The sequence below is a fragment of the Procambarus clarkii genome, chromosome 37 (genome assembly GCF_040958095.1).
Source record: "Procambarus clarkii isolate CNS0578487 chromosome 37, FALCON_Pclarkii_2.0, whole genome shotgun sequence".
Classification (NCBI taxonomy): Eukaryota; Metazoa; Arthropoda; class Malacostraca; order Decapoda; family Cambaridae; genus Procambarus; species Procambarus clarkii.
This window is the reverse complement of record NC_091186.1, coordinates 20,690,367-20,717,669: the sequence shown is the minus strand read 5'-3', so window position 1 is coordinate 20,717,669 and position 27,303 is coordinate 20,690,367. Positions and strand designations below refer to the sequence as shown.

The window sequence follows — 27,303 nt, the reverse complement described above, 5'->3', positions numbered from 1 at the left end:
GTAATTACCTAAGTGTAGTTACAGGATGAGAGCTACGCTCGTGGTGTCCCATCTTCCCAGCACTCTTTGTCATATAACGCTTTGAAACTACTGACGGTCTTGGCCTCCACCACCTTCTCCCCTAACTTGTTCCAACCGTCTACCACTCTGTTTGCGAAAGTGAATTTTCTTATATTTCTTCGGCATCTGTGTTTAGCTAGTTTATATCTATGACCTCTTGTTCTTAAAGTTCCAGGTCTAAGGAAATTTTCCCTATCGATTTTATCAGTTCCTGTTACTATTTTGTATGTAGTGATCATATCACCTCTTTTTCTTCTGTCTTCTAGTTCTGGCATATTTAATGCCTCTAACCATATTTAACCTCCTCTAATGGGAGGTCGAGTCGAGGTCGAGGGAGGGGGAAGACGTACCGTACGCGCTCCGTTAAAATCGTGACATTAACCGGGATTCTTAGGACTACTGCCGTGGATTACTGATTACAGACATAACAAAGTGCATAGTGACCCGCTGGAAAATTGAAAATAGTCATTAACAATAGAACTTTGTGTTAAATAGAGAATAAACGGGAGTCACGTGTGAGCCAGTGCACGAGGCTTTGTGTACATGCGTGTATTAGGAAAAAAAATAGTGAACGGTGATTCGTGGAACGGTGATGTGGAACGGGTATCACAACAACATATAAGTTGGAAGTGAAGGAAAATCGTGCATAGAATATTATAAATATAGAATACTAGAAATATAGAATAGTGGCAAGAGGCGGCATCAGTGGTTATAAATCGGGTAACTGGAAACTGGTGACATCAACCTGGGACAACAAGAGGTCACCTGTATTCACCGGGGACCAGCCTCGCTACCCTACGCTAAGTACCTGCCATAAAGTTTGAACAAAATAACATACATAATATTACTAATATACGGTATACATATAATATTATAAATATTAAACATATAAATATATATACATATAATTTTATAAAGAGTTAAAAGGACTGACATCAACAAGTGATCCATACAGTGAAGCACAAATACAACACAATACATCAGACAATGGAGAGGTGTGGCGAGTGTTCGGGAGTACTGGGAAAACGAAATGTAGGCGTAACGTGCTGCATCTGTAACATAAGATTTCTCCTGGGCTGTACAGAATTAGCTCCAGGATGCATAAAAAGGCAAGGAATTTACTGGGTTTGCAAAGATGACAGATTAATGTTAGAGAACATAACTAAACTGATGAAAAACATTCCCGAGTCACAGAGATTATCATTCACAGACAAGTTACCAGTGATATATGCGGACTGGGAAAAGTCAACATTGGATAACGACCAAAACTCAGAAACAGATAGTTTAGAGAACCGCAGCAGTAGTGTGGAGGAGGAGACTATTGTGGTACAAAATAACAGCAATATTGCAGAGCCAGGTAATATAAACGATGAGAGCAACAGTGAGACAGAGTGCATAGTTGAAGGAATTGGGACGAAAAACGGAGATGGCTCCAATAAAGAGGTAGACAAGACAGTCACAGATATAAATACCTTGAAAAACGCAAAACCGGAACACATTTGCAAATTCTACGCTAAAGGAATATGCAAATATGGAAAATTAGGAGCAAAATGCCATTTTCTGCATCCTCGCAAATGCAGGAACATGTTGGAGAGAGGTACATGCCGTTTTGGAACAGGGTGTAGATACTTCCACCCTAAATTATGTCAATTTTCAATTAGGGACAAAAAATGCTACAATCATCAGTGTCCGGAATTCCATGTGAGAGGTACAGAGCGTTATAGACGGGAAGATCAATATGACACTACTGGAAATTTTTTAGAGGAAGGCAGAAACAGAGTAGAAAATATAAGAGAGAGGAACAGTCAGATGGAACCACTACAGGATTACAGAGGGGAAGGGAGATACCCACAAGACTGGAATTCAAATTATCAACAAGCACACAGGTGCTACACCAGACAACACCCGTCCTACTACCAAAACTGGACGAATTACTTCCAAAACGACACACCCTAGACGCAAACACAGTGGCCTCCTTACCAGAGCCTCAGATATTAACACCAAGTAAGGCTTCCAGCACTTCCACTAACACGATAACATCATTTATATTTGCCAACATCCAGGGTATAAAAACACGGAAAACCAACAAAGTTCAATTTATAGATGATCTCCTTCATGAGGCAAATGCAGTGTTTGCAGCCCTAACAGAAACCCACACAAAGGACTACCATGATGGTGAAATATGGATCTCAGAGTACAATCTTTTCAGATGTGATAGGAAACACCGGCTTCAGGGTGGGGTCAGCCTCTACATCAAAGACACACTCATCTGTGCTGAGCTGCTAAACACCTCAAATGATATGGTGGAAGTGCTGATAATCAAAATAGAGATTTTAAATGTAGTTATTGTCCTTGTATATAAGTCACTGGAGGCAAACCCCAGCAGTTTAAAGACCAACTAATGAAAATAGAACACTGCTTGGAAAACCTCACAAATCCAGCTCCGAACATCATCCTGCTTGGGGACTTCAACCTACGGCACCTGAAATGGAAGCACCTGGCTAATACAGTAATATCAGAAAGAATACCAGGAAGTAGCCTAAATGAACAGGCACATGCAAATGACCTGCTACGGATGTGCGACAGGTTTGCCTTAAACCAGCAAATAGTAGAACCAACTAGGAAGGAGAACACGCTGGACCTCATTTTCACTAATAATGATGAATTGATCAGGAACATAATGATTACAAATACCTGTTACTCAGATCACAACTTAATTGAAGTTATGACAACCATGGGGAGTAGACCTTCAAAACCAGTCCAGATTCCCGGTGGAGGAGATTTCAGCAAATTCAACTTCAATAATAAACAGATAAACTGGGAGCAAATAAACCAGGACTTCACAGAAATAAACTGGGAAGAACAGCTAGAAAATGCAAACCTGAACCAGTGCCTGGAAAAAATAAGCTCAGTAGCACTAGAAATATGTTCAAACCGCATACCCCTAAGAAAAAAGAGGAAGAGATGCAGATTGGAACGGGAACGTCGTTCCCTATATAGGCGAAGAAAACGAATCGCGGAACAACTTGAGAGTCGCACCCTATCTCAAGAACGGCGAAGAAGGTTAGGTAGACAAATAGAAACAATTGAACGGAAGCTACAAGAATCATACAAAACCCAGGAGAGGCAAAGAGAGCAAAAGGCCATCAGTGAAATAGAAAGAAATCCGAAATATTTTTTCTCCTATGCAAAATCAAGATCAAAAACCACATCTAGTATCGGGCCCCTGCGAAAGGGAGATGGAACTTTCACCGATGACAACAAAGAAATGACGAGCTACTGAGGACGCAGTACGACTCTGTTTTCAGCGAGCCATTAAACACACTAAAGATTGATAACCCAAATGAATTTTTCATGGATACGATACCAACATCAAATCATATATCAGACGTCACCCTATCCCCACTGGATTTTGAAGAAGCCATAAACACCCTATCCTTATGCACTCTGCACCAGGCCCGGATTCTTGGAACTCCATATTCATAAAGAACTGTAAAAAACACTATCGCAGGCCCTCCACATTCTGTGGAGACAAAGCCTAGATACTGGCGTTATTCCTGATATACTAAAAACAGCAGAGATAGCACCACTTCATAAAGGAGGAAATAAGGCAGAGGCAAAAAATTACAGACCGATAGCACTAACATCGCACATCATAAAAATTTTTGAGAGAGTGCTAAGAAGTAAAATCACAAAATACATGGAATCACAGCAACTCCATAACCCCGGACAACATGGTTTCAGAACAGGGCGCTCTTGCCTGTCGCAGTTGCTGGACCACTATGATATGGCATTAGATGCTATGGAAGACAAACATAACGCGGATGTAATTTACACAGACTTCGCAAAAGCTTTTGATAAATGTGACCATGGTGTTATTGCACACAAAATGCGTTCAAAAGGAATTACCGGAAAAATAGGCAGATGGATCTACAATTTCCTGACCAACAGAACCCAATGTGTAATAGTCAACAAAATAAAATCCAGCCCATCAACCGTGAAGAGCTCAGTCCCCGAGGGTACTGTGCTTGCTCCAGTACTTTTTCTCATCCTCATTTCGGACATAGACAAGAACACAACCTATAGCACTGTATCATCCTTTGCAGATGACACTAGGATCTTCATGAGAGTAGGCAACATAGAGGAAACGGCGAACCTCCAGTCAGATGTAGATCAGGTCTTTCTATGGGCTACAGAAAATAATATGGTGTTTAACGAAGATAAGTTCCAGCTCATGCGCTATGGAAAAAATGAAAATATAAAAACGGAAACCACGTACAAAACTCAGGCAAATCATAACAGAACGAAAAGGCAATGTAAAGGATCTGGGTGTACTCATGTCGGAAGACCTTACCTTTAAAGAACACAATAAAGTAGCCGTCACAACTGCAAGAAAAATGACAGGTTGGATAACAAGAACTTTTCACACTAGAGATGCTATACCGATGATGACACTTTTCAAAACGCTTGTGCTCTCTAGAGTAGAGTACTGCTGCACAATGACAGCCCCTTTCAAAGCTGGAGAAATTGCTGACCTGGAGAGCGTGCAGAGATCCTTTACTGCTAGAATCCACTCAGTAAAACACCTAAACTATTGGGACCGACTAAAGAGCCTAAAACTGTACTCCCTTGAGCGCAGGCGGGGGAGATACATAATAATTTACACGTGGAAAATATTAGAGGGGCTGGTCCCAAACCTGCACACAGAAATAACATCACATGAGTCCAGAAGACATGGCAGGATGTGCAGAATACCCCCGTTGAAAAACAGAGGTGCAACTGGTACTCTGAGAGAGAACTCTATCAACATCAGAGTTCCGAGACTGTTCAACACGCTTCCACTACACATAAGGGGCATAACTGGCCGACCCCTCACAGTGTTCAAGAGAGAACTGGATAAGCACCTCCAAAGGATACCTAATCACCCAGGCTGTGACTCATACGTCAGGCTGCGAGCAGCCGCGTCCAACAGCCTGGTTGATCAGTCCGGCAACCAGGAGGCCTGGTCGACGACTGGGCCGCGGGGACGCTAAGCCCCGGAAGCACCTCAAGGTAACCTCAAGGTAACCTCTCCTCGTAGCTCTTACCCTTCAGTTCTGGGAGCCACTTAGTAGCATGTCTTTGCACCTTTTCCAGTTTGTTGATGTGCTTCTTAAGATATGGGCACCACACAACTGCTGCATATTCTAGCTTTGGCCTAACAAAAGTCGTGAACAATTTCTTTAGTATATCGCCATCTAAAAATATATCGTGTGTGTGTGTGTGTGTTTGTGTGTCTGTGTTGTAAGAAAAAAAAAGTAGTTAGTAAAACAGTTGATTGACAGTTGAGAGGCAGGCCGAAAGAGCAAAGCTCAACCCCCGCAAACACAATTAGGTGAATACACACACACACACACACATACACATTTATATATATATAACTGAAAACTCACACCCAGAAGTGACTCAAACCCATACTGCCAAAAGCAATGCATCTGATGTACAGGATCCCTTAACCACTCGACCAACATGACCGGACAAAAGAGGATGATAGCCGAGGCTAATTCCCCATCCCCCCACCGGCACTCTGTTGTTAGTCTCCGAGCCGATCGAAACAAATCTGTAGCAGTGTGCCAGACCTCTGTATTTAATCATTTTTTGCGATTCCTTGAAAGAAGCAGCACCACTGCTTTCATGTGTGCTGTAGTGGAGGTAGGGACTGGCCAGTGTGGTAGCGCACATGTAGTCCCACACCACTTGCTTACCATCCTTCCAGGGAAACAAGGTGACCCCATCTGGGTGCTTCTGAGGGTCGTTAGGTCTGAATAAGTGTGGTTCTCTTTGTGCCGGGCAGCGGGGTGTGGCATGGCTCCTCTTGATGATGTCGTTGACTTCTTCATGTCTTGCAATCTTATATGTATATATATATATATATATATATATATATATATATATATATATATATATATATATATATATATATATATATATATATATATATATATATATATATATTGTGACGGTGTTCCCCCCCTTATATTTCTCCCACGCCTGCAGTAAGAGTCATGTCTACTTTTCCCAAGCGTTCTCTACGTAGCAGGCATCAATTTGATATATGGGAGAGAGTGGAGTGTTCTCGGAGAGCCGAGAAATTTGTGAAATAGTAATATTTTGGCCTGTGGTATAGGCCCTTTAGGAAGCCAAGATGGCGCTGGCTTTCCTGATTCCCCGCCAAAACTGTGTGACGTCAGTGGCACCGGATTGGTCACCGACAGCAATGTGGCACCGGGAGCCAATGAAAACCTCCCGTGGCGAAAGTGACGTCACGAAGGGGGTCCGGGCAACGCGCCGCGCTGGCGCCAGCAGTCAGACACGACACGTCAAGGAGGTTGGAAGTGCGACGCTTGGTCCTGTCAGTTTGACCGTTGTTTCCCGCTCCCGTGGATTTACGCGTCACCTGAAGTCTGCCAGTACTCTGAGAGGTCTACCCTAGTTCATGTGTTGAACCAGAGAGGGAATCGACGGTTATTGAGCAACAAGTGCTCCAGTCAGGTACTGTGCAAGTAGCAGTGAAGCCGTGCAGTGACGTATGTGACGTCTGTGGCAGTTCACCAGTTCGTGACGGCGTAGTGGCTGACAGAGCCACTGGGTAGCTGAGGAAGGAGAGGACTATTGGGGATTCCGGACGACTGCAGCTGAGACGTAGGCGGCAGCCGTTGTTGGGAGAAGTCGACGGCCAGGAGACCGACTCCAACTCTACCAGAAGTCGAGAAGGAGCACGGACCTGCAGAGAAGAGGGCACGGAGACGACGCGCTAAACGGTGGGACGACGAGTGGTTCCGGTAGGACACGACGACGTGTGTGTGGGGGCGTTCCCGACACGAGGACCAGGAGCTACATCTCGACTCTCATCGGAGGATAGGTTGAAGTAGGTGTTTCTAGTTTCCCTCCCCATTCCCCTTTAGTTAGCTATGTTAGTCGGCTATATTATCTAGCCTGAGGATTTTATATGTCGTGAGCAAGTCTCACCCGTGTCACGGTAAGGCACCAGTTTGCCGTGTAGTACTATCAAGAGTACTTATAATACTTATGTTGATTGTTGGTGTGTACAGGCACCCGGAACAAGTGATAAATTTACTGTGTTTTGTATATCTTTCTACAGATTTTGATGTGAACATATAGTGATAAATTATATACAATATTATGCCAGTATTTGGAAGTTAGGCTACGTGCCCAGAAACTATTTATTTTCCATGTATCGATGTTTGATTTATATACATTATATATGTCTATGTTCATGCAGTGATTAATCATTTGTGAGTACAGTGAATTATTGCGTTATCGCCCACGAGAGAAAGTACTGAAAACTCCAGTGTTAATATTTCATAATATATCGTTGAATGAAGGGCAATGTAAAACCATTACAGTGAGACATTGTAGCATTGATGGTAGAAACGACTGTTTGAGCCCGAGTATAGTGTAACTAAGTAATACGTGCTATTTGTGCCAATATCGGGTGTGCGAGTTTCTAGTAATATTGGAGAACTTAAAGAAACAGTGCGCGTGAATCTAGAAAACAAGCAATAAGCTTTCGTGCGGGGCCAGGCGATCAGCTGTTCTTGACACTTGACGAGGAGGGGAGGTGTTGCCACTTAGTGAGTGCATACTATTCGTGGGAACTACCGGCCACAGCCAGGATCAGTTGATTTATTTATTTATTATTGTTTGGCTTTGTGACATCTTTCATGCATTTTAAGTAAAATACAAAATTATCTTTGTGTTTATATCATCCCCTCCATTGATCTTGTGGCTATATTATACTGAAAGCATAGAGTGATAAAAGTACATACCTGCCTGAACTCCTGATCTATTGAGTGTGACCTTGCCAAGGCTACTACTAATTCAACCAGTCCACTGAGGTGTTACTGGCCACCTAAAACACCAGTTGGCGACCTTGTGGTTAACCGTAGAGCTCGATTGTTGGGGAGGGCACATGGCAGACAAGTGAACGAGTCGTGTTCCCACTCCTTCTCAATCAGAGGCCGGTTGAGATTGACTGGAGACTCTCCTGGCGTGCAGTGGCGCCGTGAGGATAGAGTGAAGACCCGCAGGGCTACGGTGAGTGACCTTGAGCATAACTATTGTTCACCGAGTAAAGGGATAAGAGTAAGTGTAAACCCCAACATTGGCGACCTTGCCAGGATCTCGATCGAAGTAAAGGTTGCAGTGGTGATACTTGGCGGTGGTGTTAGAGATCAGGTGCAGGTTATCACTCATAGCACAAGATGGAGGATGATAAAGTAGCAAGGTTTATTGACTCTAGAGATGAACAGGGGCTGGAAGAGTGCACCAAGGCACAGTTACAGGCTATAGCGGATCATTTTGGAATAAAGCTGAGATCTGCCAGGGTGGCAGAAAGAAGACTAGAGATAATGGCTCAGCTCAGGGCACGAGACGAAGCTTTGGGTTAAGAACGGCCCCAAACACCTGCCAGTGTGGGTGAGCACCTGAGCATTGGTGGAAGCAGCAGGGGATCCAGCGGCAGCAGGCACAGCGTGAAGCTGGAAATAATGAAGTTGCAGCTGGAAGCACAAATGAAGCATGAAGAGCGAGAAGCACAACAGCGCAAAGAAGAGCGAGAAGCGCAGCAGCGCAAAGAAGAGCGAGAGGCGCAGCAGCGCAAAGAAGAGCGAGAAGCACAGCAGCGCAAAGAAGAGCGAGAGGCGCAGCAGCGCAAAGAAGAGCGAGAAGCAGAAGCACAGCTGCAGCGTGAGGAACGAGAAGCACAGCTACGCCGGGAAGAGCAAGAGCGAGAGGTTAGGCTGAGACAACTGGAAATAGAAGCCAACAGGGAGGTGGAGCTGAAGCGAGCTGAACTAGGACTAGGTGCGCCTGCCCCGCCGCAACAGGAAGACCGACGAGTGAGGGAATGAGATCTGCCAGTCTTTGTGCCTAACGAAGCCGAAAGTTTCTTCGACCACTTCGAGAGGGTTGCAGCTCTGAAGAGGTGGCCGAGGGCGGAGTGGGCGGAGCTGGTTCAAGGGAGGCTCACAGGTGAAGCTCGTGAAGCCTACACTATGCTCGACTTCCAAGAATGCACCAACTACGATGCGGTAAAAAGAGCTGTGCTCCATTCCTTCAAGCTCACGCCGGAGTGTTACAGAAAGAGGTTTAGGGAATGTACCCGTTCACCAGGCAAATCTTATGCGGAGACGGCGAGGGACATGGAAAGAAAGTTCCTTAAGTGGCTGGACTCTGAAGAAGCGGGGTCAGCCGAAGAGGTCAAGGAACTAATGGTCATGGAAAAGTTTATGTCCGTGCTCCCTCCTGAGATCAGGGTGAGGGTAAAGGAGGCGGACATAAAGAACCTGAGGGCCGCAGCCGACCGAGCCGACATGTTAGAGGAAGCAATACGCCCAAGCCGAGAGGGACAGCACCGATCACCCGTGTACTCCAGAAGCAGTAGGAATTATAGGAGGATGGATGGATGGAGGACAGAAGCGAGTTCTCCCAAGTCCCACCGCTCGAGATGGGACGACAGAGGAACAAAAGGTGCTGTAGAGCCGACAGAGAAGAACCAAGCTGAAAGCTCAGGAGCTGTTACTGCAACGAAGGAAACGACAGGTGGGGCGAGGAAGACACAGGGAGCGACGGCCTCTGAAGGCAGTGCTAAGGCGAGCGGTGGCGGATGGTCTCCGCCGAGGGTCCGCTGCTACAACTGCGGAATAATCGGACACATCGCGCGGGAATGCAGACGCCCTAAGCAGCGGGGACACGTTGCTTTAGTGATGTTCGAGGACCAGAGGGCCGAGAGAGTGCGGGATGAACCCGTGCTGGATGGGGAGAAGAAAGTTCACCCATTCGTGTGTCAAGGAACCGTAAGGATGGGGGACGCAGACCCCATCCCAGTGAAGATGCTAAGAGACACTGGGGCTGATTTTACCCTGGTGAGTGAGACCCTGTTCCCCGAGGGTTACGAAAGTACCAGTGTGGGGGTGGCAACCGTGACCACTGTGGGAGGCCCAGTGAGGATGCCCCTACACCAGGTAACTTTGGATTCCGATTATGGCTGCCAGACCCTAGTGGTGGGAGTCTGTACATCAATGCCCAAGATGGAGGCGCAGGTCATCTTGGGGAATGACGCGTGTGGAGGATATGTCCTTCCGAATCTTGTGAAAGGCGAAGAGTGCCTAGAACAATACAAGGAGACAGGTGGAGAGTTGAACGCCTGTGGGGGCGAGAAGGGAATCGCACCGGTGGCGATCCCAGTTTGTGCTGTGATGCCGAGACAGCGCGAGGAACCAGGAGGTTGGGGATCTGATGGGGCTGAGGAGACGTCCGACAGCCTGGGAATAGATCACCTCTTCGTAGGACCCGGAGAACGAGCGGAGGGCGAAGGTAGCCCGAATGGTGAGTTGCAGGTGACCCTCACCAGTTCTCTAGGGGTAGTCCGCACTCGTCTCGGAGAGTTGCAGCAGGAGGAGTTCCCCGAATTGATTTGTGAGGCCAAAGGAGGACGTGTGGGTCCTGAGAAGGCTTACTTTCCATTTATCTATGTTATATATGCCATGCTATCCATGCTGAGGGAACGATGGACACCAAGAGCGACCGTGGGAACGGTGAACGAATATGTCCAGAAGTTCAAAGAACGTCTCACCCTAGCGAAGGAACTGGCTGGGAAACACCTGAAGGAGGCGCAGCGTAAGATGTCGGAGTGGTACGACAGGAAAGCTGCGCAGAGGGATTTTCAGGTCGGATCCCAAGTGATGGTTTTGCGGCCAGGTAAAGGTAGGGTGACCGAGTCGCGGTTCAAGGGACCATACCAAGTGCTGCGACGGTTGGGTCCAGTGTCGTACGAGATTGGGAAGCCGGACAGACCCCGAAAGAAACAGGTGTGTCACGTAGACCGCCTGAGACCTTTCTTCACTGTGGAAGGAAGAGCCGCCAGGCAGGACGGAACGATGTCCCGAGAACCCCAGCCGAAGACGGTTCTGTGTGTACAGGGGGACCGAGAACTCCCGGAGGAGGAAAAAAAGTGGTCCAGGGCGGACCGCACCCGTCTCACCAACACTGAGAGTCTGACAAGGATCAAGGTCAAGCACATCAAGGGGAAGGACAACGTAGTAGCGGATGCCCTATCCCGCATACACTAACCACACATGACTCTTATTTTAAGGGGAGGGGTATGTGACGGTGTTCCCCCCCCTTATATTTCTCCCACGCCTGCAGTAAGAGTCATGTCTACTTTTCCCAAGCGTTCTCTACGTAGCAGGCATCAATTTGATATATGGGAGAGAGTGGAGTGTTCTCGGAGAGCCGAGAAATTTGTGAAATAGTAATATTTTGGCCTGTGGTATAGGCCCTTTAGGAAGCCAAGATGGCGCTGGCTTTCCTGATTCCCCGCCAAAACTGTGTGATGTCAGTGGCACCGGGAGCCAATGAAAACCTCCCGTGGCGAAAGTGACGTCACGAAGGAAGGGGGTCCGGGCAACGCGCCGCGCTGGCGCCAGCAGTCAGACACGACACGTCAAGGAGGTTGGAAGTGCGACGCTTGGTCCTGTCAGTTTGACCGTTGTTTCCCGCTCCCGTGGATTTACGCGTCACCTGAAGTCTGCCAGTACTCTGAGAGGTCTTCCCTAGTTCATGTGTTGAACCAGAGAGGGAATCGACGGTTATTGAGCAACAAGTGCTCCAGTCAGGTACTGTGCAAGTAGCAGTGAAGCCGTGCAGTGACGTATGTGACGTCTGTGGCAGTTCACCAGTTCGTGACGGCGTAGTGGCTGACAGAGCCACTGGGTAGCTGAGGAAGGAGAGGACTATTGGGGATTCCGGACGACTGCAGCTGAGACGTAGGCGGCAGCCGTTGTTGGGAGAAGTCGACGGCCAGGAGACCGACTCCAACTCTACCAGAAGTCGAGAAGGAGCACGGACCTGCAGAGAAGAGGGCACGGAGACGATGCGCTAAACGGTGGGACGACGAGTGGTTCCGGTAGGACACGACGACGTGTGTGTGGGGGCGTTCCCGACACGAGGACCAGGAGCTACATCTCGACTCTCATCGGAGGATAGGTTGAAGTAGGTGTTTCTAGTTTCCCTCCCCATTCCCCTTTAGTTAGCTATGTTAGTCGGCTATATTATCTAGCCTGAGGATTTTATATGTCGTGAGCAAGTCTCACCCGTGTCACAGTAAGGCACCAGTTTGCCGTGTAGTACTATCAAGAGTACTTATAATACTTATGTTGATTGTTGGTGTGTACAGGCACCTGGAACAAGTGATAAATTTACTGTGTTTTGTATATCTTTCTACAGATTTTGATGTGAACATATAGTGATAAATTATATACAATATTATGCCAGTATTTGGAAGTTAGGCTACGTGCCCAGAAACTATTTATTTTCCATGTATCGATGTTTGATTTATATACATTATATATGTCTATGTTCATGCAGTGATTAATCATTTGTGAGTACAGTGAATTATTGCGTTATCGCCCACGAGAGAAAGTACTGAAAACTCCAGTGTTAATATTTCATAATATATCGTTGAATGAAGGGCAATGTAAAACCATTACAGTGAGACATTGTAGCATTGATTGTAGAAACGACTGTTTGAGCCCGAGTATAGTGTAACTAAGTAATACGTGCTATTTGTGCCAATATCGGGTGTGCGAGTTTCTAGTAATATTGGAGAACTTAAAGAAACAGTGCACATGAATCTAGAAAACAAGCAATAAGCTTTCGCGCGGGGCCAGGCGATCAGCTGTTCTTGACACTTGACGAGGAGGGGAGGTGTTGCCACTTAGTGAGTGCATACTATTCGTGGGAACTACCGGCCACAGCCAGGATCAGTTGATTTATTTATTTATTATTGTTTGGCTTTGTGACATCTTTCATGCATTTTAAGTAAAATACAAAATTATCTTTGTGTTTATATCATCCCCTCCATTGATCTTGTGGCTATATTATACTGAAAGCATAGAGTGATAAAAGTACATACCTGCCTGAACTCCTGATCTATTGAGTGTGACCTTGCCAAGGCTACTACTAATTCAACCAGTCCACTGAGGTGTTACTGGCCACCTAAAACACCAGTTGGCGACCTTGTGGTTAACCGTAGAGCCCGATTGTTGGGGAGGGCACATGGCAGACAAGTGAACGAGCCGTGTTCCCACTCCTTCTCAATCAGAGGCCGGTTGAGATTGACTGGGAGACTCTCCTGGCGTGCAGTGGCGGCGTGAGGATAGAGTGAAGACCCGCAGGGCTACGGTGAGTGACCTTGAGCATAACTATTGTTCACCGAGTAAAGGGATAAGAGTAAGTGTAAACCCCAACAATATATATATATACATACATATATATATATATATATATATATATATATATATATATATATATATATATATATATATATATATATATATATATATATATATATATATATATATATATATAGATGCTTCTATATTGGAGCGGAGTCTTGAGGTGGGTAGAATATAGTTGTGCATTAATTGACTGTTGATTGCTGGTGTTGACTTCTTAATGTGCAGTGCCTCGCAAACGTCAAGCCGTCTGCTATCGCTGTATCTATTGATGATTTCTGTGTTGTTTACTAGGATTTCTCTGGCGATGGTTTGGTTGTGGGAAGAGATTATATGTTCCTTAATGGAGCCCTGTTGCTTATGCATCGTTAAACGCCTAGAAAGAGATGTTGTTGTCTTGCCTATATACTGGGTTTTTTTTGGAGCTTACAGTCCCCAAGTGGGCATTTGAAGTCATAGACGACGTTGGTCTCTTTTAAAGCGTTCTGCTTTGTGTCTGGAGTGTTTCTCATGAGTAGGCTGGCCGTTTTTCTGGTTTTATAGTAAATCGTCAGTTGTATCCTCTGATTTTTGTCTGTAGGGATAACGTTTCTATTAACAATATCTTTCAGGACCCTTTCCTCCCTTTTATGAGCTGTGGAAAAGAAGTTCCTGTAAAATAGTCTAATAGGGGGTATAGGTGTTGTGTTAGTTGTTGTTAGCCGTTGTTGACTAGGACCTGCCTTACCCTACAGAGTTCTTCGTCGACTTGCTTCCATTCTGAGCTGTGGCTGAGAGCACGGTCGATATATGCGTTAAACACACTCCTCTTGTACCTGTCTGGGCAGTCGCTGTTGGCATTTAGGCACATTCCTATGTTCGTTTCCTTAGTGTAGACTGCAGTGTGGAAACCTCCGCTCTTTTCCATGACTGTTACATCAAGAAAGGGCAGCTTCCCATCTTTGTCCATCTCGTAAGTGAAACGCAGCACGGAACTCTGCTCAAATGCCTCCTTCAGCTCCTGCAGATGTCTGACATCAGGTACCTGTGTAAAAATGTCGTCAACATACCTGCAGTATATGGCCGGTTTCAAGTTCATGTCGACTAAGACTTTTTGCTCGATGGTACCCATGTAGAAGTTTGCAAACAGGACACCTAGGGGAGAACCCATGGCGACCCCATCTACTTGCTTATACATGTGCCCATCCGGGCTCAAGAAGGGTGCCTCTTTAGTACAAGCTTGGAGTAGTTTTCTCAGAATATTTTCTGGTATGTCAAGAGGAGTACAGGCTGGATCACGATACACTCTGTCGGCTATCATCCCGATTGTCTCGTCCACAGGTACGTTGGTAAACAGCGATTCTACGTCCAACGAGGCTCTTATTCCTGTGGCCCGTGTGCCCCGCAGTAAGTCAACAAATTCCTTTGGAGATTTCAGGCTGAAGGCGCCAGGAACATAAGGAGTCAGCAGGCCGTTGAGTCGCTTCACCAGTCTGTACGTGGGTGTGGGTATCTGGCTAATGATTGGCCGAGGTGGGTTTCCAGGCTTGTGTGTCTTGACATTTCCATACGCATATCCGGGTTTATATTCCCCAATAATCTTTGGCAGGTGGGGTCCGGATTTCTTGGCGTTCACAGTTTCGATCAGTTTGTTGACCTTTGCTTTCAATTCGGCTGTAGTGTCCTTCGTTACCCTTTGGAACTTAGTTTGGTCAGAGAGTATGATGTTCATTTTCGCCAGATATTCGTCTTTTTTAAGAATGACATATATGAAGTCTGCAAAGGAATTTGTAACTGTAACTCACTTGGGGACTGTAAGCTCAAAAAAAAAAAACAGTATATAGGCAAGACAACAACATTTCTTTCTAGGCGTTTAACGATGCATAAGCAACAGGGCTCCATTAAGGAACATATAATCTCTTCCCACAACCAAACCATCGCCAGAGAAATCCTAGTAAACAACACAGAAATCATCGATAGATACAGCGATAGCAGACGGCTTGACGTTTGCGAGGCACTGCACATTAAGAAGTCAACACCAGCAATCAACAGTCAATTAATGCACAACTATATTCTACCCACCTCAAGACTCTGCTCCAATATAGAAGCATCAAGAAATATGGACCAATAGGCTTTCTACAATCACTTCCATTTCAATACCCATTGTTTCGTGTTCTGTCTTGTGTTGATGAAATTAATACCCTATTAAATACCACCTCACCCCATCCACCTCACTCAAATGTAGATATAAACAAATCGGAGATATGTAAGTTCTATTCAGTTGTGTATGTGTAAAGTCTTTGAAAATGTAATAAGTTTTACGAAACGCGCTCAAGTGTCGCGTCAGACTAGAAATAAAAATGAATTTTGGAGAATTGATTTTTGAATTACCTCCAACAGTGAAAAGAAATGTACGAAAGATTGAGAAAATTCGTGTTAGAATTATTAATCTTACTTTTTCGGTCATATATATATATATATATATATATATATATATATATATATATATATATATATATATATATATATATATATATATATATATATATATGTATGTATATATATATATATATATATATATATATATATATATGTATGTATATATATATATATATATATATATATATATATATATGTATATATATATATATATATATATATATATATATATATATATATATATATATATATATATATATATATATATATATATATATATATATATATATATATATATCACCTCCCAAGAGCACCAGAGCAAGTGAGGGGTCATTTAGACGTTAATTTCATCAAGTCCCTGTTAATATGGGAAGACACAGTGTCTATGCTTAAGGCACAACTCTTCTAAACACGAGAGTGAAGTATACAACTTTAGAACACTTTCCCACCAGGAGACTCGAACCCTAGCCAGCACAGAAGCCTTCCAGCAACTGGCATAACAGGTACGCCTTAACCCACTCCACCACCCACTCAGACTCTTAAAAGAGATGGTAATTTCGGAGTATTTAAATACACCAAAGATCATCACCTCCCAAGAGCACCAGAGCAAGTGAGGGGTCATTTAGACGTTAATTTCATCAAGTCCCTGTTAATATGGGAAGACACAGTGTCTATGCTTAAGGCACAACTCTTCTAAACACGAGAGTGAAGTATACAACTTTAGAACACTTTCCCACCAGGAGACTCGAACCCTAGCCAGCACAGAAGCCTTCCAGCAACTGGCATAACAGGTACGCCTTAACCCACTCCACCACCCACTCAGACTCTTAAAAGAGATGGTAATTTCGGAGTATTTAAATACACCAAAGATCATCACCTCCCAAGAGCACCAGAGCAAGTGAGGGGTCATTTAGACGTTAATTTCATCAAGTCCCTGTTAATATGGGAAGACACAGTGTCTATGCTTAAGGCACAACTCTTCTAAACACGAGAGTGAAGTATACAACTTTAGAACACTTTCCCACCAGGAGACTCGAACCCTAGCCAGCACAGAAGCCTTCCAGCAACTGGCATAACAGGTACGCCTTAACCCACTCCACCACCCACTCAGACTCTTAAAAGAGATGGTAATTTCGGAGTATTTAAATACACCAAAGATCATCACCTCCCAAGAGCACCAGAGCAAGTGAGGGGTCATTTAGACGTTAATTTCATCAAGTCCCTGTTAATATGGGAAGACACAGTGTCTATGCTTAAGGCACAACTCTTCTAAACACGAGAGTGAAGTATACAACTTTAGAACACTTTCCCACCAGGAGACTCGAACCCTAGCCAGCACAGAAGCCTTCCAGCAACTGGCATAACAGGTACGCCTTAACCCACTCCACCACCCACTCAGACTCTTAAAAGAGATGGTAATTTCGGAGTATTTAAATACACCAAAGATCATCACCTCCCAAGAGCACCAGAGCAAGTGAGGGGTCATTTAGACGTTAATTTCATCAAGTCCCTGTTAATATGGGAAGACACAGTGTCTATGCTTAAGGCACAACTCTTCTAAACACGAGAGTGAAGTATACAACTTTAGAACACTTTCCCACCAGGAGACTCGAACCCTAGCCAGCACAGAAGCCTTCCAGCAACTGGCATAACAGGTACGCCTTAACCCACTCCACCACCCACTCAGACTCTTAAAAGAGATGGTAATTTCGGAGTATTTAAATACACCAAAGATCATCACCTCCCAAGAGCACCAGAGCAAGTGAGGGGTCATTTAGACGTTAATTTCATCAAGTCCCTGTTAATATGGGAAGACACAGTGTCTATGCTTAAGGCACAACTCTTCTAAACACGAGAGTGAAGTATACAACTTTAGAACACTTTCCCACCAGGAGACTCGAACCCTAGCCAGCACAGAAGCCTTCCAGCAACTGGCATAACAGGTACGCCTTAACCCACTCCACCACCCACTCAGACTCTTAAAAGAGATGGTAATTTCGGAGTATTTAAATACACCAAAGATCATCACCTCCCAAGAGCACCAGAGCAAGTGAGGGGTCATTTAGACGTTAATTTCATCAAGTCCCTGTTAATATGGGAAGACACAGTGTCTATGCTTAAGGCACAACTCTTCTAAACACGAGAGTGAAGTATACAACTTTAGAACACTTTCCCACCAGGAGACTCGAACCCTAGCCAGCACAGAAGCCTTCCAGCAACTGGCATAACAGGTACGCCTTAACCCACTCCACCACCCACACAGACTCTTAAAAGAGATGGTAATTTCGGAGTATTTAAATACACCAAAGATCATCACCTCCCAAGAGCACCAGAGCAAGTGAGGGGTCATTTAGACGTTAATTTCATCAAGTCCCTGTTAATATGGGAAGACACAGTGTCTATGCTTAAGGCACAACTCTTCTAAACACGAGAGTGAAGTATACAACTTTAGAACACTTTCCCACCAGGAGACTCGAACCCTAGCCAGCACAGAAGCCTTCCAGCAACTGGCATAACAGGTACGCCTTAACCCACTCCACCACCCACTCAGACTCTTAAAAGAGATGGTAATTTCGGAGTATTTAAATACACCAAAGATCATCACCTCCCAAGAGCACCAGAGCAAGTGAGGGGTCATTTAGACGTTAATTTCATCAAGTCCCTGTTAATATGGGAAGACACAGTGTCTATGCTTAAGGCACAACTCTTCTAAACACGAGAGTGAAGTATACAACTTTAGAACACTTTCCCACCAGGAGACTCGAACCCTAGCCAGCACAGAAGCCTTCCAGCAACTGGCATAACAGGTACGCCTTAACCCACTCCACCACCCACTCAGACTCTTAAAAGAGATGGTAATTTCGGAGTATTTAAATACACCAAAGATCATCACCTCCCAAGAGCACCAGAGCAAGTGAGGGGTCATTTAGACGTTAATTTCATCAAGTCCCTGTTAATATGGGAAGACACAGTGTCTATGCTTAAGGCACAACTCTTCTAAACACGAGAGTGAAGTATACAACTTTAGAACACTTTCCCACCAGGAGACTCGAACCCTAGCCAGCACAGAAGCCTTCCAGCAACTGGCATAACAGGTACGCCTTAACCCACTCCACCACCCACTCAGACTCTTAAAAGAGATGGTAATTTCGGAGTATTTAAATACACCAAAGATCATCACCTCCCAAGAGCACCAGAGCAAGTGAGGGGTCATTTAGACGTTAATTTCATCAAGTCCCTGTTAATATGGGAAGACACAGTGTCTATGCTTAAGGCACAACTCTTCTAAACACGAGAGTGAAGTATACAACTTTAGAACACTTTCCCACCAGGAGACTCGAACCCTAGCCAGCACAGAAGCCTTCCAGCAACTGGCATAACAGGTACGCCTTAACCCACTCCACCACCCACTCAGACTCTTAAAAGAGATGGTAATTTCGGAGTATTTAAATACACCAAAGATCATCACCTCCCAAGAGCACCAGAGCAAGTGAGGGGTCATTTAGACGTTAATTTCATCAAGTCCCTGTTAATATGGGAAGACACAGTGTCTATGCTTAAGGCACAACTCTTCTAAACACGAGAGTGAAGTATACAACTTTAGAACACTTTCCCACCAGGAGACTCGAACCCTAGCCAGCACAGAAGCCTTCCAGCAACTGGCATAACAGGTACGCCTTAACCCACTCCACCACCCACTCAGACTCTTAAAAGAGATGGTAATTTCGGAGTATTTAAATACACCAAAGATCATCACCTCCCAAGAGCACCAGAGCAAGTGAGGGGTCATTTAGACGTTAATTTCATCAAGTCCCTGTTAATATGGGAAGACACAGTGTCTATGCTTAAGGCACAACTCTTCTAAACACGAGAGTGAAGTATACAACTTTAGAACACTTTCCCACCAGGAGACTCGAACCCTAGCCAGCACAGAAGCCTTCCAGCAACTGGCATAACAGGTACGCCTTAACCCACTCCACCACCCACTCAGACTCTTAAAAGAGATGGTAATTTCGGAGTATTTAAATACACCAAAGATCATCACCTCCCAAGAGCACCAGAGCAAGTGAGGGGTCATTTAGACGTTAATTTCATCAAGTCCCTGTTAATATGGGAAGACACAGTGTCTATGCTTAAGGCACAACTCTTCTAAACACGAGAGTGAAGTATACAACTTTAGAACACTTTCCCACCAGGAGACTCGAACCCTAGCCAGCACAGAAGCCTTCCAGCAACTGGCATAACAGGTACGCCTTAACCCACTCCACCACCCACTCAGACTCTTAAAAGAGATGGTAATTTCGGAGTATTTAAATACACCAAAGATCATCACCTCCCAAGAGCACCAGAGCAAGTGAGGGGTCATTTAGACGTTAATTTCATCAAGTCCCTGTTAATATGGGAAGACACAGTGTCTATGCTTAAGGCACAACTCTTCTAAACACGAGAGTGAAGTATACAACTTTAGAACACTTTCCCACCAGGAGACTCGAACCCTAGCCAGCACAGAAGCCTTCCAGCAACTGGCATAACAGGTACGCCTTAACCCACTCCACCACCCACTCAGACTCTTAAAAGAGATGGTAATTTCGGAGTATTTAAATACACCAAAGATCATCACCTCCCAAGAGCACCAGAGCAAGTGAGGGGTCATTTAGACGTTAATTTCATCAAGTCCCTGTTAATATGGGAAGACACAGTGTCTATGCTTAAGGCACAACTCTTCTAAACACGAGAGTGAAGTATACAACTTTAGAACACTTTCCCACCAGGAGACTCGAACCCTAGCCAGCACAGAAGCCTTCCAGCAACTGGCATAACAGGTACGCCTTAACCCACTCCACCACCCACTCAGACTCTTAAAAGAGATGGTAATTTCGGAGTATTTAAATACACCAAAGATCATCACCTCCCAAGAGCACCAGAGCAAGTGAGGGGTCATTTAGACGTTAATTTCATCAAGTCCCTGTTAATATGGGAAGACACAGTGTCTATGCTTAAGGCACAACTCTTCTAAACACGAGAGTGAAGTATACAACTTTAGAACACTTTCCCACCAGGAGACTCGAACCCTAGCCAGCACAGAAGCCTTCCAGCAACTGGCATAACAGGTACGCCTTAACCCACTCCACCACCCACTCAGACTCTTAAAAGAGATGGTAATTTCGGAGTATTTAAATACACCAAAGATCATCACCTCCCAAGAGCACCAGAGCAAGTGAGGGGTCATTTAGACGTTAATTTCATCAAGTCCCTGTTAATATGGGAAGACACAGTGTCTATGCTTAAGGCACAACTCTTCTAAACACGAGAGTGAAGTATACAACTTTAGAACACTTTCCCACCAGGAGACTCGAACCCTAGCCAGCACAGAAGCCTTCCAGCAACTGGCATAACAGGTACGCCTTAACCCACTCCACCACCCACTCAGACTCTTAAAAGAGATGGTAATTTCGGAGTATTTAAATACACCAAAGATCATCACCTCCCAAGAGCACCAGAGCAAGTGAGGGGTCATTTAGACGTTAATTTCATCAAGTCCCTGTTAATATGGAAAGACACAGTGTCTATGCTTAAGGCACAACTCTTCTAAACACGAGAGTGAAGTATACAACTTTAGAACACTTTCCCACCAGGAGACTCGAACCCTAGCCAGCACAGAAGCCTTCCAGCAACTGGCATAACAGGTACGCCTTAACCCACTCCACCACCCACTCAGACTCTTAAAAGAGATGGTAATTTCGGAGTATTTAAATACACCAAAGATCATCACCTCCCAAGAGCACCAGAGCAAGTGAGGGGTCATTTAGACGTTAATTTCATTCTCGTGTTTAGAAGAGTTGTGCCTTAAGCATAGACACTGTGTCTTCCCATATTAACAGGGACTTGATGAAATTAACGTCTAAATGACCCCTCACTTGCTCTGGTGCTCTTGGGAGGTGATGATCTTTGGTGTATTTAAATACTCCGAAATTACCATCTCTTTTAAGAGTCTGAGTGGGTGGTGGAGTGGGTTAAGGCGTACCTGTTATGCCAGTTGCTGGAAGGCTTCTGTGCTGGCTAGGGTTCGAGTCTCCTGGTGGGAAAGTGTTCTAAAGTTGTATACTTCACTCTCGTGTTTAGAAGAGTTGTGCCTTAAGCATAGACACTGTGTCTTCCCATATTAACAGGGACTTGATGAAATTAACGTCTAAATGACCCCTCACTTGCTCTGGTGCTCTTGGGAGGTGATGATCTTTGGTGTATTTAAATACTCCGAAATTACCATCTCTTTTAAGAGTCTGAGTGGGTGGTGGAGTGGGTTAAGGCGTACCTGTTATGCCAGTTGCTGGAAGGCTTCTGTGCTGGCTAGGGTTCGAGTCTCCTGGTGGGAAAGTGTTCTAAAGTTGTATACTTCACTCTCGTGTTTAGAAGAGTTGTGCCTTAAGCATAGACACTGTGTCTTCCCATATTAACAGGGACTTGATGAAATTAACGTCTAAATGACCCCTCACTTGCTCTGGTGCTCTTGGGAGGTGATGATCTTTGGTGTATTTAAATACTCCGAAATTACCATCTCTTTTAAGAGTCTGAGTGGGTGGTGGAGTGGGTTAAGGCGTACCTGTTATGCCAGTTGCTGGAAGGCTTCTGTGCTGGCTAGGGTTCGAGTCTCCTGGTGGGAAAGTGTTCTAAAGTTGTATACTTCACTCTCGTGTTTAGAAGAGTTGTGCCTTAAGCATAGACACTGTGTCTTCCCATATTAACAGGGACTTGATGAAATTAACGTCTAAATGACCCCTCACTTGCTCTGGTGCTCTTGGGAGGTGATGATCTTTGGTGTATTTAAATACTCCGAAATTACCATCTCTTTTAAGAGTCTGAGTGGGTGGTGGAGTGGGTTAAGGCGTACCTGTTATGCCAGTTGCTGGAAGGCTTCTGTGCTGGCTAGGGTTCGAGTCTCCTGGTGGGAAAGTGTTCTAAAGTTGTATACTTCACTCTCGTGTTTAGAAGAGTTGTGCCTTAAGCATAGACACTGTGTCTTCCCATATTAACAGGGACTTGATGAAATTAACGTCTAAATGACCCCTCACTTGCTCTGGTGCTCTTGGGAGGTGATGATCTTTGGTGTATTTAAATACTCCGAAATTACCATCTCTTTTAAGAGTCTGAGTGGGTGGTGGAGTGGGTTAAGGCGTACCTGTTATGCCAGTTGCTGGAAGGCTTCTGTGCTGGCTAGGGTTCGAGTCTCCTGGTGGGAAAGTGTTCTAAAGTTGTATACTTCACTCTCGTGTTTAGAAGAGTTGTGCCTTAAGCATAGACACTGTGTCTTCCCATATTAACAGGGACTTGATGAAATTAACGTCTAAATGACCCCTCACTTGCTCTGGTGCTCTTGGGAGGTGATGATCTTTGGTGTATTTAAATACTCCGAAATTACCATCTCTTTTAAGAGTCTGAGTGGGTGGTGGAGTGGGTTAAGGCGTACCTGTTATGCCAGTTGCTGGAAGGCTTCTGTGCTGGCTAGGGTTCGAGTCTCCTGGTGGGAAAGTGTTCTAAAGTTGTATACTTCACTCTCGTGTTTAGAAGAGTTGTGCCTTAAGCATAGACACTGTGTCTTCCCATATTAACAGGGACTTGATGAAATTAACGTCTAAATGACCCCTCACTTGCTCTGGTGCTCTTGGGAGGTGATGATCTTTGGTGTATTTAAATACTCCGAAATTACCATCTCTTTTAAGAGTCTGAGTGGGTGGTGGAGTGGGTTAAGGCGTACCTGTTATGCCAGTTGCTGGAAGGCTTCTGTGCTGGCTAGGGTTCGAGTCTCCTGGTGGGAAAGTGTTCTAAAGTTGTATACTTCACTCTCGTGTTTAGAAGAGTTGTGCCTTAAGCATAGACACTGTGTCTTCCCATATTAACAGGGACTTGATGAAATTAACGTCTAAATGACCCCTCACTTGCTCTGGTGCTCTTGGGAGGTGATGATCTTTGGTGTATTTAAATACTCCGAAATTACCATATATATATATATATATATATATATATATATATATATATATATATATATATATATATATATATATATATATATATATATATATATATATATATATATATATATATATATATATATATATATATATATATATATATATATATATATATATATATATATATATATATATATATATATATATATATATATATATATATATATAGAGCCGGTCGGCCGAGCGGACAGCACGCTGGACTTGTGGTCCTGTGGTCCTGGGTTCGATCCCAGGCGCCGGCGAGAAACAATGGGCAGAGTTTCTTTCACCCTGATTCAGCCCCTGTTACCTAGCAGTAAATAGGTACCTGGGAGTTAGTCAGCCGTCACAGCTGCTTCCTGGGAATGGAGGCCTGGTCGAGGACCGGGCCGCGGGGACACTAAAACCCCGAAATCATCTCAAGATAACCTCAAGATGTATGTAGAACACAAAGCATGAGACAGACAGGGACAGAGTAAGACAGACAGGAACAATATAGAGACACAGAGCGACACATTAGACCTAGACAGATAGACATACAGAATGAGAGAGAGACAAATGGACAGACGGATAGAATAAGACACTCACAAAGAATCAGACACAGAAATGAGGAGAGAGAGAGAGAGAGAGAGGGGGGGGGCAGAGGGAGAGACAGAGGAAAATAAGCAGAGCGAGATTGTTGAGGCAGACTCCATGCACAGTTTATCAAACAAAGGATTTTGACAAACTGTTTACTTGCAAATGTGCTGCATCAGATTAAGCAAAAAATACAACAAAAAAAGAAATCTCCTCCGAGGCAACAGCCCCCATAATTGCAACAAGAGGCGGAAACCGAATATAATTAAAATAAATAAAACTAAGACACAACCTGCAGATCTGAGAATAATAGAAGTGAAGACGTTTCGGTCCACTGTTCATCAGTATTAAGTCCATATGAACCCATCCCTGCCCTTGTGTGGCAGTGCACAGTAGAAAGTTGTTTTTACATATTCAGACATTAAAACATTGATTGTAACCATGATATATATGTGCTTCAGCCTACAGTTTAAACCTATTGTCTTGTGTATGACCCTATATCCTGTGTGACAGTGAATACCAGCATTATTCTTACTTTAATACGACTTATTGAAATCCTTAGATTAGGCAAAAATTTTAATTAATTTTGTCAATAAAGACGTTAATAATAATAAATATTTAGTACTTGATAATGATTCAGGATGGACCTAAAATTTGTCAATTCCGTAATTTTCAGAGTTGTGCATTGATGTTGAATTTTTAGGCACGGTATTGTGCTCTTTTTGTCTGCATAATAACAATATTTTTTTATTTTCTTGTGTTTGAATGGTTTATTAACCAAACAGACGCCATGACTAACGGTTTTGGCGGGAAAAAAGGCCGCCTACGTCATGTGAAGCTCTTGAACCGTTATATTCTAATATTTAGTTTTTACTCTACATTTTCCACTGACGATTAAAATACTGCAGAGCAAGAAGAATAACTGAATTGTATGAAGTGTAGTGAAGTTCTTAAATTAGAAACTTTTGATGTATAACTTTAATCTTAAAATAGTTAAATATGTGTTAGTGGCTTTGCAACACTGTAAGAACACCAATGTTGTGTACTCTCACAAACCCAATATACTTATAAATATTCGTACAGAGTACCATTGGAGAACCCATGTACCACACACTGTATGAAACCTTCGCTGTGGTGGATGAAATATATGACAAAGGCTTCCACTTCCACTCTGCTGTGGCAGCCATGTGGGGGGACCTCGCTGTGGTGCTCTCGGAGTCTAAGGTATGCCTTAAAACCTTTTGTACGATTTTCTTTACAGTCTTATGATTATAATACAGATTTAATTTGAAATTATAATATATGATAATTTCTCATTACTCAAGGCTATGTGAACGTTCTCTTCTTGGACACCTCAGGTGCTCCCGTTTTCTTTGGTCTCATACGCGGCCTTTATCAAGAGAGCCCAGGACCATATCGCCCAGCGCTATGGGGATCTTATCCGTTCGCAAAATATTACGCTAAGTATGGAAATAAAGTTGTTTGTCCAACTCGTCCTCTTTAAAAATAACGTCGCTTTTCACTCATATGTGCGCAATGGCCAAAAATGGACGTAATTTGAAATGAAATCGGTTCACGCAAGTGATGTACTGTCCCTTTTTCTGTTTGTCCTCGGGCTTACTGGGAAAAGTTAGGAGAGGAAACATTCAATTAATTTTTTCATAACGTTTTGAAAGTTTAGGAGAATTTCCTAAATTTCCTCCTAACTTACCAGAGGACCCTAAACATACTGTTTTGGAAAAAATAATCCCAAATTCATTTCCATTTTTTTCATTTTAAAATTATGAAAATTTTCAGCCATATGGGTAAACGGCCAAATTCAGACATAATTTGTAAGAGGACAGGTTGTTGTGTTTGTTTATGTTTCGCATCTTAAGCATCACTTTAACATGCAAGGGTGAAGAACCTTTCCTGTTTGTTTCATTAAACTGTGTATACTCTTTCTTGCTGATGTTCTTTGTTCAGTCAGGTGTGGGAGGTGGTGTTGACGGGGGGGTCAGGAGTAGGTGGTGGTGTTGACGGGGGGTCAGGTGTGGGTGGCGGTGTTGACGGGGGTCAGGTGTGGGTGGTGGTCTTTACGGGGGTCAGGTGTGGGTGGTGGTGTTGACGGGGGGTCAGGTGTGGGTGGTGGTGTTGATGGGGGTCAGGTGTGGGTGGCGGTGTTGACGGGGGTCAGGTGTGGGTGGTGGTGTTGTCGGGGGGGTCAGGTGTGGGTGGAGGTGTTGACGGGGGTCAGGTGTGGGTGGTAGTGTTGACGGGGGGTCAGGTGTGGGTGATGTAAGTGAGATACTGTGGTTATGCCCAGTTAATGTAGCATAAAACAATAAAGCCGCATATAAACTTCAATGTGAATATGGGGAAACAGGAGTAAAGTAAAAAATGATAAGTTAAAACAAAAGTTAATTTAATTAAACAATAAATTACTTTAACACTCACAATACAACTGTCTTTCTACACATAATGTTTTTTATTTTTTTTTTTATATTAACACTAATTACAACTTCAGTGGCCTGACGCTGAAAGTAAAGTATGATATGGAAAGAGCTAAAATATATATATTGTACCAACGCCACAACTCTTACTGAACTGCAGGAACAATTAACAAAGAAAGAGAGGCGTTACTCCAGACAATCGCCAGAGTTGACTGACTTGAGGAAGCTCGCCCAACCTGACACTGACTAGGTTGACTATCTGGGGCCAGATTCACGAAAGGACTTACGCAAGCACTTACGAATGTTTACATCTTTCCTCAATCTTTGACGGCTTTGGTTACATTTATTAAACAGTTTACAAGCATGAAAACGTCCCATTTAACTGTTGTTATTGTTATAAACAGCCTCCTGGTGCTTCGGAGCTCATTAACTGTTTAATAATTGTAAACAAAGCCGCCAAAGATTGAGAAAAGATGTACAGGTTCGTAAGTGCTTTCGTGAATCTGGCCCCTG

General features: G+C 44.1%; 1 protein-coding gene across 2 annotated transcripts in view; it reads left to right on the top strand.

Annotated features, from left to right (window-relative positions):
- LOC123765990 (N-acetylated-alpha-linked acidic dipeptidase 2) overlaps positions 1–27,303 on the top strand; it is a 98,997-nt gene that overhangs the window by 46,612 nt on the left and 25,082 nt on the right. For both annotated transcript variants that reach the window (XM_069337240.1, XM_069337241.1), the window contains exons 8-9: positions 25,442–25,582; positions 25,717–25,822. In XM_069337240.1, the coding sequence (XP_069193341.1) occupies positions 25,442–25,582; positions 25,717–25,822 (247 nt within the window). The remainder of the gene's footprint in view (positions 1–25,441; positions 25,583–25,716; positions 25,823–27,303) is intronic.